This window comes from Ostrinia nubilalis, chromosome 18 (genome assembly GCF_963855985.1).
Source record: "Ostrinia nubilalis chromosome 18, ilOstNubi1.1, whole genome shotgun sequence".
Taxonomy (NCBI): Eukaryota; Metazoa; Arthropoda; class Insecta; order Lepidoptera; family Crambidae; genus Ostrinia; species Ostrinia nubilalis.
This window is the reverse complement of record NC_087105.1, coordinates 9,232,046-9,249,921: the sequence shown is the minus strand read 5'-3', so window position 1 is coordinate 9,249,921 and position 17,876 is coordinate 9,232,046. Positions and strand designations below refer to the sequence as shown.

The window sequence follows — 17,876 nt, the reverse complement described above, 5'->3', positions numbered from 1 at the left end:
GCAGGAGGTGCCTGGATGCGAGCGGCGCAGGATCGGTCTTCGTGGTAATCCTTTTGGGAGGCCTTTGTCCAGCAGTGGACGTCTTTCGGCAGAAACGTACGAACGAACAGTATGAGTATGTAAATAGGTGCCTAATCAATTTTATACTATGGTATGGGTGCAGCTAATGCTGGAAAGCATTAAGAGTTGTCTTCTATATTACTAAAATTATTATTAGTAAGCATCCCGTTTTACCTCCTTAGAAGTTGAATTTTATTAAATCCCTTAGTGCATTCTAAAAGGAAACCCTATGCAAAATTTGAGACTCCTAGCACTTGTAGTTTCTGAGATTTCGTGATGAGTGAGTGAGTATAAATATAGGTTCGTATTATGTACCTATTTGATAAATACCGCGACCAGTGTTTGGAATTTAAAAGTGTAACATCCGGTTCTGAGTTTTAGTTTTCTGCTAACCTATGATTATTATCAAATAAAACGGTTTTTTGTCACGGCCATTATGCGAAATCGAAACATGGAGTTCTTAGTCGGTCGTTGCCTTCTTCTAAAAGTCATAAAACCCATGGATATCAAAAAAGGAGACTGACTAATAGACAAATTATGCAAACATCAGGCCTCTCCCACCCGTCTGACCAGCGAGAGAAGTGAGACCAAGTCCTCCTCCACCCAAATGACAATGCCAGATTTAGTTAGTATGGAAGGTGGCGTCTTTTTTTTTCGCGCGGCCATCGACCAAACTTTGTTTTTTGATTACAAAATAGTGTAATAAACCAAACTTATTATGACATGTATACCTCTCAACTCAGTCTGAACTGAGTTACGAGCTTTAGAAGTTTGATGATTTTACATACTACTCGTAGATTTGCTTTTTGCGCGCAAGTTTTGTAAGAAATTGCAACATTGAAATAATCATTGTTTCGCATTGTAGAGTCACAATCATTAATGCAGAATGCAGCCGCTGTAACGTGTAATAAAGCATACGTAGGTACTCTACATTTTTTTCTCGCTATTTTATGTTATTTAATATGCAAGAATCTTTTCCTACTTATTCTGTTGTTAAAAGATACTTAGATATCAAGCTTATTAGCGTCTACAGAGCTCCACTTGCAGGATTAAAACTTGCTCTCCGAAGTTGCATTATCCTTGTTACGTCAATTATTTTTATTTAAACTGGCTTTCTTTTTTAATATACATATACCGACCGAGGTCAATAAGAAAGTTGATTAAACATTTTTTTGTTACACCTTAACCAAATTATGTAAAATTATGTATATTATGGGGAAATGTATTAAACTTTTCAATAAATTACCTCAAACTGTTGTAGAATTGCCCATTTATAAATTTAAAGCACATATCAAAAGCACCTTAATGAAAAAGGGCTACTATAAAGTTGATGATTATATAAAAGATAAAAATGTGTGAAAAGTTTAACTACCTAGCTCGCATCAATACTTATGACTATAATTTGTATATTTTAAAGACTGCAAACCCTTGAAAAGGAGGCTGACAATAGTGACTGAGTTTCTTGCGCTGCTTCTTCTCAGCACATTTATTGTCCCGAAGCAGTGGTAGGGTTAATATTGGGACGTGTAAAAGTGCTTTTTATAAGCCTATTTGCAAAAATAAATGAGTTTTTTAAATCTTTTTTTTTTGTTACAGATACACCCCATGTCCTTATAAGGTCAACGCCACTGTAATGCTCGCGCGCCCTTGAGATATGCGCGGCGAGCGAGATGCGCGGGGGCATGGATGGGGCATAGAATGCGCGCCACTCTCGCGCAGATATGCCTGTTGCTGACCGTGATCGGCGTACACACGTTCATACCGGGCGCTGATGGTAAGTAAAGAATTCTCTAGATTTGCTTCGCGAGCCCTTTATACGCCACGCTAACGCCACGCCAATGCCCCGCAAATGCCCCGTAAACACCCCACTAATAACCCGCCAATTCCCCGCTTAAGCCCCGAATACGGGCCACATGCCACATAAATACCCTAATAAGAACATCGCCACTGTAATGCTCGCGCGCCCTTGAGATATTATAATAATAATAAATCTTTGGACAATTTCACACAGCGCCAGCTAGCCCCAAAGTAAGCAACTTAATGCTTGTGTTATGGGTGCTAGCTTAACGGATATTACTACTTATATACTTTTTTTTTAAATACATAAATATTATACATAGTCACACCCAGACCCGTCACAGAAATTAAAATTCATCATTACGCGTAATACGCGATATACGCGTAAATATGCCATCGTTGGAGCAGATGTAAAGTCCGTATTTTCCTTCATAATAAGTACATATCGTATGCCAGCCACGGCTCAACGTATCCTACGAACAGACACTATTAGGTATACAAATCTCCGATGTCCAAATAAAACTGGAAACAATCAATCTAGCTTTGGTATTTAGATTTCAAAATATTCAAATCAACAGACGGGCACACCTAAAACTCCGGATGTAGAGGTAATTAGGAATAATTTATGCACATTTTACATATTAATATGGTTGTTTTTTCACAGGCCCAGTGACGAACCAGGAGGCAATAGAAGGAGGCAACGTCACTCTCTATTGCGACACCGAAACAGAATCACCCGACGAGCTTATGCTCCTAGTTTGGTATAAAAGCTACACGCCTATTTTTAGGTAAGTCTTATTTAATACGTCACTAATAAACTAATTAGCAATTTCATTACACAACAAAATACTATCGCAATCTAGTTTCCGAGAAACGAAACTTGCAAACTGAATAAGGAGAAAATTTAACGTCACATTGCAACACCGAAAAAGAATCGACCGAAAAAGCTTGCTACTAGTTTGGCTATAAAAGCTACACAACCATCTTTAGGTAAGTCAAAAATGTAAATAAAAATAATAACACAATCTAATTGAAGACAACGCCATCTAGTTTTCAAAATGAAAGATTTTAAACCTTGCGGCTGTTTTATTCTAATCAACTTATTATTATAATTTTCCCTGTTCCTACGCTGTAAACAACAAAATCCTCTTTTCACTTTTTCTTTGTCATTCCCTTAGTTTAGCTAAAAGAAAAATCTAGATAATACATTACTCAGGACAGGAGAAAAAGGGCAGTTAATTAAAGAGCGTCGGAATAAATCCTTGTTGCCTCATCTGATAGTGAGAAGCTTGATTCCTTCAATTATTCATTACAAAAGAACATTAGTGACTAGTGATTTGGCAGGATCGATAACGAAAGGTAAAGTGAGACAAGAATAAGTTATTAGATATTTGTTATTTTTATGCTATGAGAGAGTGTAATGTGGGGACCGGGAGTTGACAATGAAAGAGTCTATACTGTGCGATGCTAGTATATTTTAGTGTGTCAGTTTACGCAGCAACGTCAAATATATAGGTTTGGCGCGTACACATACTACACCTCCCCCCTTTTTAAAAGAAAAAAAATTGGTTTACAATATTTTTTCAAATATTAAATTTAGTTACAACAGTTCAAAACAAAACATCAAAATACATTAAAATCCGAGAAAAACTCTATTTCAAATGATCATAATTTTCATTACAAATCATAATTGTAAAAAGTAATTGAACATAAAAAAAAAACCAAAAGTTTACAGACCACAAAATATTTTTTTGTTTTTACTTTCATATTTTTAGAGAAAAAGAAATACATAAATGAGTTGACTAATTTAGAAAATTCCACATAAACTGATTTTTAAATAGGATAATTTTTTGACTATCAAACATAACAATCTACACAGACAGAAAAACAGATTTTTAAAGATGTTACAGTATAAATTAAATATTTAGATGTTGTAAAATAATTTCATTACTTCCAAATTATTACGAAACAGACAATATTTAAATTTTAAAGAAAGTAATTGTTAGATATACAAAACTATAAATTCCAATTCAAATAGTAATTACAAGGTTTCTGTTTCAATAGTAAATTTAGTCACCTACATACCATGAAAATATCGCCACAAAAATTATACATCGCAAAGTTTTCTTACTTACGATCTACAGAATTTAAAATATATTAAGTACTTAAAGTGTTACATATTACAGTAGTTGGGTCAAATTAATTATTTACTTTTTCCTAATTTATAAAAAACACATTACACATAATATTGCATTTTCAGTTGTGCCAGTTTTTACCTTGATATGATAATGATAGATTCTACAGATTAAAATTTACTACTTTAATTCAGTCTTTCTAAACTCAATATCGTCAATATCGTTTTTTACAATTGACAAAACAGTATAGTGGGAACCTAAAGAAATATTTTGATGTTGAACTCAATAACATTATCATTTAATCAATTACATAAACACCATTCTCAAGTTTTATCAATACTACAAATAATGTTAAAACATATTATTATAATTTCAGTTTCATGACTTCAAAATTTTATCCAAACAAAATTGAAACTAAAATATTCATAAATATACCATTTACTTTCCATATTATTATTTAACAATGATAAATATTTCTCAATAATATAACCTTGCCTGTGAGGTTTTGCATACACAACACAATCTTAACTTTTTTTTTTAAACACATCTCAATAAACATAATCTTTCTTACATTCTCCTACATTTATTACCTCTTGGGCATAATAATATCTCTCTTACTTGGCATATTCACTTATTTAGGTAGGTACTATTTTTATTTATTTATTTATATACCTCTTATTGGGTATATGGACACATATTATTTATTTAGGCTGGCCAGCTCTATTTTTTATTCATAACACTTTTTTATTTATTTTATTTTAGGTACAGTCTGTTTATTTTATAGTCGACTTTTTATAAGACATTTAAGTCTTTGTTGCTATGCATAGACTTATTAAGGGTCATGTTTTAAGATCACTCGATCTCCAACTATTTTCACGGAGAGTAACTCGTCTACACCATGATCAAATGAAGGATCTGATTCCCTTGACTGTACCTTGTGCCCTTATTTTATATAAACGAGTCCTCTTTTAAGGTATTTTTGACCTCCAACAGCTTACACAGAGAAATCTCGTTTACACCATGATCAAACTGAAGGATTCGACGTCGTTTTGTACCTCCTTTTTTTTGCCATAATTACCTTTACAACATATTTATTTCTCTTTCATAAACATTCAATTCCAAACAATAAAATCAAACGTTTGAATTCTTTAGCATAAATGATTTTGTTTACTTGTGGTTGATCATTCCACTAGTGTTACAAAATATCTCTACTAAAGTATTCCCTATTTCTAAAATAATACTTTCCATTCTACAATCAAAACAATCTATCAATCACATAACATAATCCTTAACATCCATTTATTTCACATTCCTTTTTCACATCGTTCATTCGAATGTAACTAATGCACTCTATTGTTACAAAAGCTTTTTAATACATTCGTACTTTCAATCTACCAAAACTATTTAAAATGTCATCTCAACTTTTTTCTCTCGTAATACAAAAAAAATCCATCTATCTCATCAAAAGTTTTCAAAAAGTAAATATTTCTGTAGTATTAGGAACCCACTATAAAACAAAACTTGATAACTATCAAACAAAATCATTCTACGTATTTAGCTTGTTCCAAATATGTTAACGTTTAAGATTTCATTAAACAACTAAAATTCTAAAGAACTGATAAAATGATGTCAGGCAAACAAGTTATTATGTTACAATATCTGTTGTTCATTGCTTTCCCACTAAGGTATAGCTTCATATTACTTTCTGATGAACGTCACTAACCAAAAATGCTGATGCGGTTACACGTGCAGTCTTGTAAGTAGGTAATGCAATTATTGCGCAATACGACTATCTGAAGTTGTGAACTATGTGAATATACAATTAATTATAAAAATCGAAAAATACTTTATAACATCATCAACAGCCCTTTACAGTCCACTGCTGGACTATGAGCCTCCTCCACTATAGTGGAGGGTTTTGCCATAATCTCCACGCTTGGCAGGCGGGTTGGAGATCGCAGTTTAAAAGATTGATGTTTTTCAGAGAGCGCTGCTGCCCATTCTCTGTTTGATGTGTAGTCCCTAAGTCGCCTCTTACGACACCCGCGGGAAGAGTAGGGGTTGGTGACAAATGTATTCTACTCTGCCGTCACCACACGGCTTACTCTGCCGTCACCACACGACTTTATAACATACATTGCAATATTTAATTTACTACTTAAAATGTGTTACAAGATAAAAGTCTCAAAACATTATTTTGTGTGAAATATTAACACTGTCAATCAAATTAATAAGAAAGTTACTATTAAAGTTTCTGAATATAAATCAAAATAAGTATTCAAGTTATGGAATAGGTACTTTTTATTATTACAAATAAGTTTTCTTTTATAAAAGTTTAGGTTTTATTCGAAATAATATGCTGATTTTTTTTTTAAAATACTTTAACAATAGTACAGGCTCGTGAATGATGTTAATAATTTAAATGTCCTATTATGTATTTAAAAGAAAGTGATACAGTAAATGAAAAATATGTAATATCTATACTGTAGCTACCTACGAATTTAATCAAAATGAAAATTTAATTTAATTTCAATAAAAAAATTTAATCTAATCCTGATGATAATTATGTATGAAACAAAATTAAATAATATCTCGAAATTTTTGAAATTGACAAATAAAAGTATAAAGTTTTAAAGAATTTACAGGCATTGGTCTAGCTTTAATTGTCGTGATTTAAGTACTCTTTATTTATTAGTAAAAACAAAATACTGTTAAAGTCGAAATTATAAATCTATTATTGTAAATAAAACGTTACAGACGTGTTAAAAGTTAAATAAAAAAAAATCGGATCGAGTTAAAATGTTGAACAATGATAATGTTAATAATAATTATTTACTTTGATTTTTAGATAAATCATTATAAACTGAACAAAGTTAATAAACGCTGTATTTAGAGTAAATTACATATTACATTTTTTTTTTAAATAGTCATTCGTTAAAATATCAAGTAGTTTAGCTATATCAAATCGATACAATTTATTAAATTAAAAATGTATAATTTCATTCAAATAGAATATTTAAAGTTGTGAAATGAAAAGTTGACTGGTAGAAATTTCTCAATGCACTATAAATATTCTTGTAAATTACAACTAAATCTCTGCTATCGTAATAAGTCATAGAGTTATTTGAATTTACTAAAAAAAATAAGTATGTACGTTTTTGCACATTTATTACAAAGATAAGAAATAAAATTGAAGAATTAAAACTGTTTGAAATTTCAATTGAAAATATAATGTTTAACTTTAAATGTATCGTCTTGAAAAATACAAATAATGCTATGCATATAAAAATATTTTTATCAGTTATTTGGCACAGAAATAATGAAAATTAAAACCAACTAACGAAACAGTACAATGACTACGAAGGAATTCGCTGACGAATGTGAACCGCAAATAGCTCGACACTTACTTAGGTACTTTGATAAAATTAATTTTCAATAGTTGAAATTACGATTTGAAAAGTGCTTAACCTTGATTAATGTATAAAATTATTTGCCATTAATAAATCAAAACAGAAAATTATGTAATAAAATATTCACAAGACAGCACATTTTAAAATTTAAAACTTAATTGATTTTTATAGATTCTACATAAATATTTATTGTTACTACTGAAAATTAAAATGACAACGAATATTTAAAAAAAAATATGTGAAATGAACAATTTCAAATACCAATTCTAGTGATATTAAATCTGCAATTAAAACTCTTTTAATTAAGCAAACAAAATTAATTACAATGAACAATTAATAGACAAAGTCTTTAACCAATTTCTTTTAAAAGTATTGAAATTTATATTTGATGAAGTAAATTGCAAATTAATATAAAATATTTAAAAATGTGTTAATAATGTTATAATTTTGGACATTATTCAGACTTCAAAATTACTTACTTAATTTGACCCTTCTACGTTAAATTCTTATTTTCTAAAAAAAATGACACCAAATAATTACACAGTGGCCACATGTGAATTACATAAGCAATTAGTCATAAAAATGATTTAAAAATATTTAATGATTCGAATGTAAAATTAATATTACTTGATGTTTCCGATAATGCCTTTCTTGCTCGAGTTTTATCACCCGGCAGCACTCATCACCTTGACACGAACTCTCCCAGCAGCCAGCAATTAACCAACATCTGACTCCGACATCTCCCAGCGCCCAGCACATCACCAAACCTCCATCTGGCACCATCTACGCCCGGCAGCCAGCATTCCCATTTTTCTTAGTTTTAGATCTTCTTAAAATTCTCCGACATTCCATTTATTTCACTTGTTCTTCAAATTAAATTCTTCATCTTCTTTATTCGATTTTATTTTTCACCAATTTTCGTATTTTAGTCCATTTATAAAAAAAATCACATTATTTATTTAACACCAATTAATTCGTTATTTAATTGCACAGCACTGCCCTAAGGCAGCACTGGCAGGGTCGCCATGTAATGTGGGGACCGGGAGTTGACAATGAAAGAGTCTATACTGTGCGATGCTAGTATATTTTAGTGTGTCAGTTTACGCAGCAACGTCAAATATATAGGTTTGGCGCGTACACATACTACAAGAGTGATGTAGATCCCTAATCATTGTTATAAAAGCGAAAGGTCACTGATTGATTGACTGACTGACTCACTCACTCATCACGAAATCTCAGAAACTACAAGTGCTAGGAATCTCAAATTTTGCATGGAAGTTCCTTTTAGACCGTAGGTGCACACCAAGACGGGATTTTTGCAAAATTCAACCCCTAAAGGGGTAAAACGGGATCCACACGTACGAAGTCGCGGGCGGCCGCTAGTTATTATTAAGATCTAAACAATTGCAGAATTGCTAAAATCAAGACGTGGCAGTGGGCGGGGCACATAGCTCGTAGAGACGATGGCCGTTGGGGCAGAAAAGTTCTCGAGTGGCGACCACGGGCTGGAAGACGTAGCGTGGGCAGGCCTCCTACTAGGTGGACCGACGATCTGGTAAAGGTCGCGGGAAGAGCCTGGATGCGGGCAGCGCAGGACCGTGCATTGTGGAAAACCTTAGAGGAGGCCTTTGTCCAGCAGTGGACGTCATTTGGCTGATACGAACGAACGAACGAACGAAACAATGTCTTTCATCATCATCATCATTTCAGGGCTACTGCTGAACATGATTTCCATATTGACTGGTTGGTAGCGGCCTGCATCCAGCGCCTTCCTACTACCATAGAGATAATATCTACTACCTTTGTGAGGTCTTCGGTCTTTACTCATTTGGATTCTCTTAATCTGGTGGTGGGTTCGATTCCCAAGAAGACACAAATAGAATGATACTTAATATCTTCGTTGCCCAGAATTGCAAAATTAATAATTTCGAGAGACACCAGTTCGATCCCCGTCAACTGCTAAGTATTAAATAAGTTAAAATCTACTTTTACAAGAGTGTAAGCGTGCCCTTAGCATTTAACCCTTATTTTATCGCGATACATTACTATTCACAGCTCTATCCTCGGACAGAAATAGAGCACATTACTTACACTTTACAATCTCGCCAAAAAGGTGTTAAATAAATAAAACAATGACCGGCAGCGATTTCCCCGCAGACTAATAGAAACCCACATGAAAGTCAAAGGGCCGCTGAAGCGGTCTTGTGCCTACTAATAAATAAAATACAGGAATGCCTACATAACCACAAATAACTAAAATTCAGTAGGTCGAATAAAACTGAATTAGCCACTTGCGCATTTATGATGATCATCATCAGTGTGCTTACCATGAGTTTGCGTTAGGTGTGCTCGCTAGCGACTACGTAAAAAAATGACATTAATTGTGCAGCGCCCCTAGCGGCTACTTTCAAGAAACAAAAAAAAATTCTTCATAGAGATTTTTGACGTACTCGCTAGTGAGCACACCTAACGTAAACTCATGGTAGGTACACAGTACTTACCATGAGTATACGTGTTAGGTGTGCTCGCTAGCGAGTGTGTCATAAAAGTTAGTTCTTGAAAGAAGCCGCTATGGGAGCTATACAATCTGTCATACATTTATTGTATTTTTTTAAACAGTCGATAGCGAGCACATCTGACTTAAACTCGTGGTAAGCACATAGGTCATTTAGTTAGTCTCCGCTGGAGGACGATCCCATCTAATTTACTAGAGGCAAATAGAAGATTTGACCTACAATCGTTTTTTGGCCAGACGGGTTGGGAAGGCCTGTTATTCGCATATTTCTCCCTTACTCACCTCTTTTGGCATTTGTGATACATAATTAATTATGTTAATCTTCTCTTATTTCATCTCTAAACAACAAACAGTTACTCAAACAATTACTATTTTTAGTTTATTATTATTCCGTTCAACTCTGCGATAAACTTGCAACAATATTTATGTTTCACTTCAAAATATATCATAATATTTGCCGAGAAACGTCGGTTGTTTTTTAATACTTTTGGTGAGTGGGTAACATACCACTTGACGCCGAGGACTCTGTGAATCTGTGATGTAATTATGTCCAGCTTCTAAATATTAACTTACTTCAGAAAAATCACCATAAGATATTATAGCGTTTATCTGAGTAGATTTGTGCGGTAGTGTTGGTAACTAGGTAGTCTTTTTGTAAATCCAATTACTTGTTTGAGCTACATAAGAGCCGACATATCATTACCAAGATCTTATGGAAATTGGCGCACGCTCTGCAAACGTCCCGCAAACGCCCCGCAAACGCCCCGCAAACGCCCCGCGAACGCCCCGCACGCTCTATTTTTTATAATGTGCCTTAAATTTGATAGAGTGGGTCTATTGTTTACCCCATACATTATGTCAAACGCCGTTTCCTTTGTTCATTAGTCAGCCTTTGAAATGACTAGCTATTTCCGAACGTATTGGAATCGTTTGTTCGGAAAATCGTATTAATGTTGAACGTACAGTCCAGAGCAGATCAGATTATACATTTTTGTTGTAAAATAGCATCTATTACCAGCTCATAAGGAGCTTTAGTGCTTAGCTTAAAGTGTTGCCATCTGTAAGTTGAACGAGATGAAAACAAGGTCCAAATCAGTCAGGGTAATAGTACTTGTGTAGTTACAAAAGCGAGAGAGAATAAAAGCTGTTTGTAACTCCTACGCAAAAACTACTGAACGGAATGTGGGAAAATTTTCAGTAGTATAGTTTATACTTCAAAGGATACATGCAATACTATGATTGATAGTGCTGAGGACATTTTGTTGAAATTTGGTTTAGTCTAAAAGCTTTTAATAGACTACTCTGAGTAAATTTAATATTTAAAAGGTTTACCTACTTATTATATTTGAATATTAAGTTATAATGTTATTGTTATAATATTTTGTTGAAAAGTTCTCGAGTGGCGACCGCGGGCCGGAAGACGTAGCGTGGGCAGGCCTCCCACTAGGTGGACCGACGATCTGGTGAAGGCCGCTGGAAGAGCCTCGATGCAGGCAGCGTAGGATCGGTCGTTATTGATCCTTGGGGGAGGCCTTTCTCTAGCAGTGGACGTATTGGCTGAAACAAACGAACGAATGAAGTTATAAAGAATTCCAGTTACTGTAATCCGCAATCATTTCCATTTGGAGTAACTTGATATCTAATAATGTAGAATCTACATATACATCTCACAGAGATGAGAGATAGTCTTCCAATAGCACTCTAGTAACTCCAATTACTCCTTTGTCGTACTAATGCATTTCTGAGGCCTATTGGTAAAGCCTATTGTGTGGCGTTGGTTACAACCAGCTATTGTCTTGAATGACGTCTATACGCTAGAAGTCACAGGTTCGATCCCCGCAGACTGCAAATATTTGTATGCATGATCATATTTGAAAATTAGTATAAATAACTTGAAGAAACTTGAAAATTTCTACGGGTTCATCCAGTGTCTTAGTAGCTCAGGTGGAAGAGCAGTCGCCCGGCAAGCGAAAGGTCGTGGGTTCGATTCCCGCCTGAGGCAGTTCGATTTCTTCAAGTTATAATTTCCAAATTAGTTTAAGATGCAACTCTTATTTGTTCATATTTGTTTGTATTTTGTTTTATACGGGTGACAGGAATACTCGACCTATTCCTTGAAAGGGGTAACGAATATAAGAAACTAGAGATCATTAGCAACAAATTATGTCCTGTGATTTTTTTAAACTTACTTTTAGACCTTTTATTTCTGAGATTATGTAAGCTTTGGTCAAGCTCTCTTATTCAAAATGATCACTTTTTTATGATCATTTTGAATAAGAGTGCTAGCCCGTAGACAGCATTAAAAGCTTTCCTAAGTTTAAGACTAGGTGTCGCACTTAAAAAAAAATTCAGATATTTATTTAAAGTGGAGAGATGTCCATAAAACGTCCTTAATTTAGATAAAACTTATGCAGTTCTAAGGCAGCTTAGAAACCAGCAAATTGCCAAAGTTATGCTTGAAAACTTGCCTGATTTACATACACGGCTCATTGCCACAAGATAGACCATAAACTGCTGATTTATCTTTACTACTTCAGCCAAAGTTTTAGCAAAACCCTTCATGTAGCTGGGGAATTTTAGCTCACTATAGCCCAGTGCTTCTCAAACTTTCATAACGGTAGATCCTTAAAAGATAAACTATGTGAGATGCTTAACACCTTAACTTAACACAACCAAACTGTGGAATGGACTGTCGTCTGCGGTGTTTCCGGACAGATACGACCTGCAAGCTTTTAAGAGGAGAGCGTATCTTCACCTTAAAGGCCGGCAACGCACCTGCAACGCCCCTGGGTCTGCGGGTGTCTATGGGCGACGGTAATCACTTACCATCAGGTGATCCGTCTGCTCGTTTGCCTCCTGTCACATAAAAAAAAACTTATTAAAGGGAAAAGAATGATGGGGAAATTTCCAGATAGTGACACGTGACAGTCGACAATGCGCTATAGCGCTAGGCCTATCTACACTTTTTCTCCTTGTCCTGATGGAAACCTATGAAGATCTATAGAAATATTGATATAAGAATTTAACGAGGAACGAGAAAGAACAGAACTAAACCCCTATCGATCTCAACCACTCCTGTCCATAACAGTTTGACGGTCAGTAAAAGGAATTTATATTCGGCGGTGTGTCCGTTTCTATGCCATGGAATTCAATGAACAATAATGACCCCTATTTGGCGGGTGTAATACTTTACGTAGCTCCTACTGTAGCAGGTTTTTATGAATGAGACTCAGTCATTCAGCCCTATACACCATCAAGCTTGGATGTATGCTGATCGCATGCACTCTATCGCTTCTTTAGAACCCTGGGGTAAAAAGGCCCCCAGAGACACTTAACTCCAGATTGGGAACCGCTGTACAACACCAAACGTTGCAGTTCGAAACTCGGAACAGCTGCGCCTAACACTTAATAAGCTACTCAAAAAGTTTCTTCACCCCTTCGCTCTTAAGCCTCAGTAGTTCAGTACCGACCGAGCTTCACTGGAAAACGAATTTCCACAGAAATTGGACCTACTTAGATTGATTTTTAACCTCTGTTTACCTCTAATTCGCTTCTTCTTTGAAATTGTTAAAGCCGTTTTCGAGAACGCAATTACAAATTGAACAATGAATATTGCTCGTAGGTAATTTTACTTAAAATAACCTACCTATTTATTAGCCTGACTGATTTTAACAAGTTTGTATAGTTATAAAAGTACGAACTGAAAAACTTTTAATTTAATCGTCTATAGTCTAGTAGGTACACTGAAAACGAAATCTCCTTTAATTACTCCTGTTTCGGGACAAAAAAGTGTCCCGTATTCGGAATAAGCAGCGCAAGAAACTTTATCACCGTTTTATGTCTCTTTAAAAATATAGTGACACATTTTGCCTTTATATTGCGCTTCTTTAATAATACTTAATGTCTACTTCGAAGATAAAATACGTGTAGCTTATACGAGATCGTTTTCACCTGATGAGCGCTCGTCTCCGTAACTAAGACATGGTATAAATTTAGAAAATAAAAGGCACTTTACTTTATGTTTCAATATTGATAATTTTGCTACAACACTGTCCTTTGTATCACAAATACTGTCAAAGAGACAAATCGTTATCAGCTTATTATAGCATTATGTATTCTTTCAAGAAGATATCAAATGAAAATTCTGTATTTTTCTTTTTCATTTCAATAGTCGTAAGAATCGTAGCCAATAATAGAACACGGTTGTTTATCATAATAATGACGTAATCATACGTTACAAACTTTATAGAACTATCTTTATTACCATAATCATCATCAGCACGATCTTCTCCTTTTACGAATGGCAAATTGAGGATTTTGCCTCTACTCTTCACGCTATAGCCAGTTGTGAAAGCAAGTCTTCTCTATGATACGCTAAGGCTCTTGTAGATAAGCGCGATTTAGCATAAGAGCTTACACGATATCGCGAATAAGCCGAAAGCGCGTGCACGAACCTTTTCTCGAACATTCTCGAACGCAGAGGGCGTGTAGCTTGTTAGCTTATCTACACTCGTATGCAAATTCGGAATAATTACAAAAACAAGCTCCTATCTAGGCGCCAAAACACGCCCTTTACTTTGCAGAACGTCAACTAGAGCAGCAATATTTTCCTGTCTTATCTTTTCCTACGATCAACCAGCTGACCAGCTCACACTTTTATATCTTACTAGCGGCCGCCCGCGACTTCGTACGCATGAATCCCGTTTTACCCCCTTAGAAACTCCACCCAGTTTCGTAAAATCCTTTCTTAGCGGATGCTTACGTCATAACATCTACCTGCAAATTTCAGCCCGATCCGTCCAGTGGTTTGGGCTGTGCGTTGATAGATCACTATGTCAGTCAGTCACCTTTGTATATAATATCGTATTAATATAATATTGTATAATATCGTAGGTTCACGGAGTGGGAGACCTTCACTGCGTCTTTCAGTTCGTGGTCGCCACTGGTTTCTACCATTCCGCTTATTGTCACTTCTGCGAAGGATTACTATCATATGGTTCTAATGATATTCTCATTTGTTTACATTATTACTTTATACCATGTTATGAATATCATTTAAACGTCCCTTCTTTACAGCTACGACGCGCGCAACCAGAGCCAGTGGGCGAACCCTTCCAGTTCAGGTGGCACCAGGATCTCCGCAACCCTCGACCGGCAGCCGACTTCCATCACCATCTCAAGATTGACGGAGCTGGATCAGGCGCTGTACCACTGCAGGGTCGACTTCTTGGTGTCGCCGACCAGGAATATTGGGGTCAACTTGACTGTAATCGGTAAGTACTTAACTTTACTCCAGTTTGCCTACTTAGAGCAAGTTGTAAGGGGAATTGTAACTTTTTTTTGTAGTATTAGAAAAAATAACTTTTCGTCCTGGAGAAAAAAGAAATTTCGTCCTAGAGAAAAGAGAATGTTAGTCTTAAAGAAAAGAGAAAATTCGTCTTATAGAAAAGAGAATGTTTGTCATAGAAAAAAGATTATGTTTGTCATAGAAAAAAAGAGGATGTTCGTCATTCATAGAGAAAAGAAAATGATTGTCATAGTGAAAAGAGAAAAATCGACTCGAAAATCAATAATTACCCCCGGGCTGGTTGTGAAAATTTTGAAGTTGAAAACGAAAACTCATTTTCATTTTGCCAGACACGCATTACTTTGATAACTTTGCTTAGTTAATTAGCAACCATTAATTAGGCCACAGACATTGCTGAACATGAAGATCCATTGACCTCTGGGGCGACCCAAAGCAATCAGCTATCGTCTATTTCTTTCGTTCAGCCCAGTCAGCACTTTTTTGATTTACTTATTGGCTAACTTTTTTCCTGAAACAGTGGTGGCTAAGTTTATTCTGACTTTTTCTCAGCACTCGCTATGTTTGTCTGAAGGTCGTTTTTTATAAGGTCTGCAAATAAAGAGGCCTGTTTTTTGGAATGGGCCTTAAGGGCTAGGTTTTATTAGGTACCTTATCCCTTAATATTGAAGTTTTAAAATGCCCTAACATCAATCATGGTCGTCTTAAGTGTCGATTTCTACTGCCTTACGATGACTTCTAGTCTTAAATGTCGAATTTAACGACCACTATCCAACACTTCTAATTCGAAACCTATTCGAAGCGGAGCAAAGTTCGAACAAGTTAGTGCTTCCACCGCAAGATAGGTAGATCTGTCTGAAATATAGCCTAACCTGCACCTGGGCTAAAGGGAAGCAAACCACGCAGATGCAAAGTTATGTCTAGAAATTCAGAGTCAAGTAATCCATTAGAACTTAAGTCGACCAGTTAAGGTTGAAATTCGATGCTATTTAAGTTTGCGGTAAACTATAAAGTTCCGATACGAAACTCTATAACTCTATAAATCGGTTTTTTACTTTCCGAAAGCCTCTTAAATTCATTGGAATCTTAGCGCATTTACAAAGTTTGTTGTTGTTTAAAGTTTATAAAAACGTGAGAGATGGATGGATTTTAGTTACTCGCGAAATCTGAGAAGGATAGATGAGTTTACTTAAAACCAACTGGACTTGAAACTTTAGTTAGAACATTATATTACACAAACATTGTACTGAATTAAAATATACGAGTAGTTAGTTGGCTTTTCAGACCTAAAACATCTTTATTGGAAACAGCTTAAAATGTTTTTAACCCACTATATTAACTCTAATTATTAGCTATTAGCTTTTGACCACGGCTTCGCCAGCGTGAAATTTAGTTTGTCACAGATCGTTATAAATTATAGCCTACTAGCGACCCGACCTGACTTCGCACGGGTGCTAAATACATATAAACCTTCCTCATGAATCACTCTATCTATTAAAAAAACCGCATTAAAATCCGTTGCGTAGTTTTGAAGATATTAGCATACATAGGGACAGACAGACAGGAAAGCGACTTTGTTTTATAATATTTTAATATTACAAACGGTGCTGCTCGCCAGTACTGTTACTTGAACTTGGCTGGACACACTACCGCGTGTCTAGATTAGTAGGATAATGATGACCGGTCTTTTATATTCTTTTCATGGTAACAAACAGACAGATTTTTTATATAGCTGGCAGGATATAAACGTATTTCGCAATACTCATTGAAATATCAAAGGGCGGACTCATTGTTGGAATAAAAAGAAAGGCAAAAGATTTTCGAGAACCCAGTTGTTCATTTCCTGTTTATTTTGTAAACCTCACGGAATTCTGTCTCACTCCATGAATATTTATTCAGCTCTGAATATAATACAAGAGATCGTGTCTGCTTTGTTTTTGGAAATTAACTGTAATAATGTGGGTCTTTATTGGTATATAAATTATAATATGTGTGTCTGCTTATAAAGAAAATAAAAGTATATCCTTGGATATTATTACACTGCGCCATCTTGTCCCAAACTAAGCAATGCCTGTTCTATGGATACCAGACAAACGGTTATTATTATAAATAGAAAACAACAACAAAATGTACTATGAAAGATATAGGATAAGGATAGGTAACATCAGCTTTGGGAAAGTTTTACGTTTTTTACCTCGCCCTTGGTATAATTTCCATCTAGATCTTAAAATTATAAATAGTCGTGTATAGTTTTCTTGACCATAGTGCCCTGAGCACGAATGAATCTGGTAGTTATCAGGTATTGAGGGTATACCTGACACCTCCTACAACGGTAGCAGCGTTGTTTTAGTAAAGAGAATGATATTGTTTGTGTTCAGGGCACAACATCACCTTGTTTTTACTTTCCGGCTTTAAAAACCCAATACTGTGTTATATCTATGTATAGTTTAGTATGTATTATACCTGCTTCAAGTTTTGGCTAGTGCCTGCCAAATGTAAAAAAAGAACGTTCATTCAAGAGTATTGACACCGAAATTCCATTCCGTTGTTTGTTATAGCGTTTTACAGCAATGATAAAATATCATCTAGCGTTTTATTTCAACCTTACTGCCTTGGGTTAAGAACTATCTGAGTAAAAGTTGAGGTACACCTGT

At 35.1% G+C, this 17,876-nt stretch overlaps 1 protein-coding gene across 1 annotated transcript in view; it reads left to right on the top strand.

Moving 5' to 3' along the window:
• LOC135080891 (hemicentin-1-like) overlaps positions 1–17,876 on the top strand; it is a 200,778-nt gene that overhangs the window by 143,723 nt on the left and 39,179 nt on the right. Inside the window, exons 4-6 of the mRNA XM_063975619.1 lie at positions 1,657–1,834; positions 2,522–2,645; positions 14,994–15,190. Of these exons, the coding sequence (XP_063831689.1) occupies positions 1,747–1,834; positions 2,522–2,645; positions 14,994–15,190 (409 nt within the window). The 5' untranslated portion in view covers positions 1,657–1,746. The remainder of the gene's footprint in view (positions 1–1,656; positions 1,835–2,521; positions 2,646–14,993; positions 15,191–17,876) is intronic.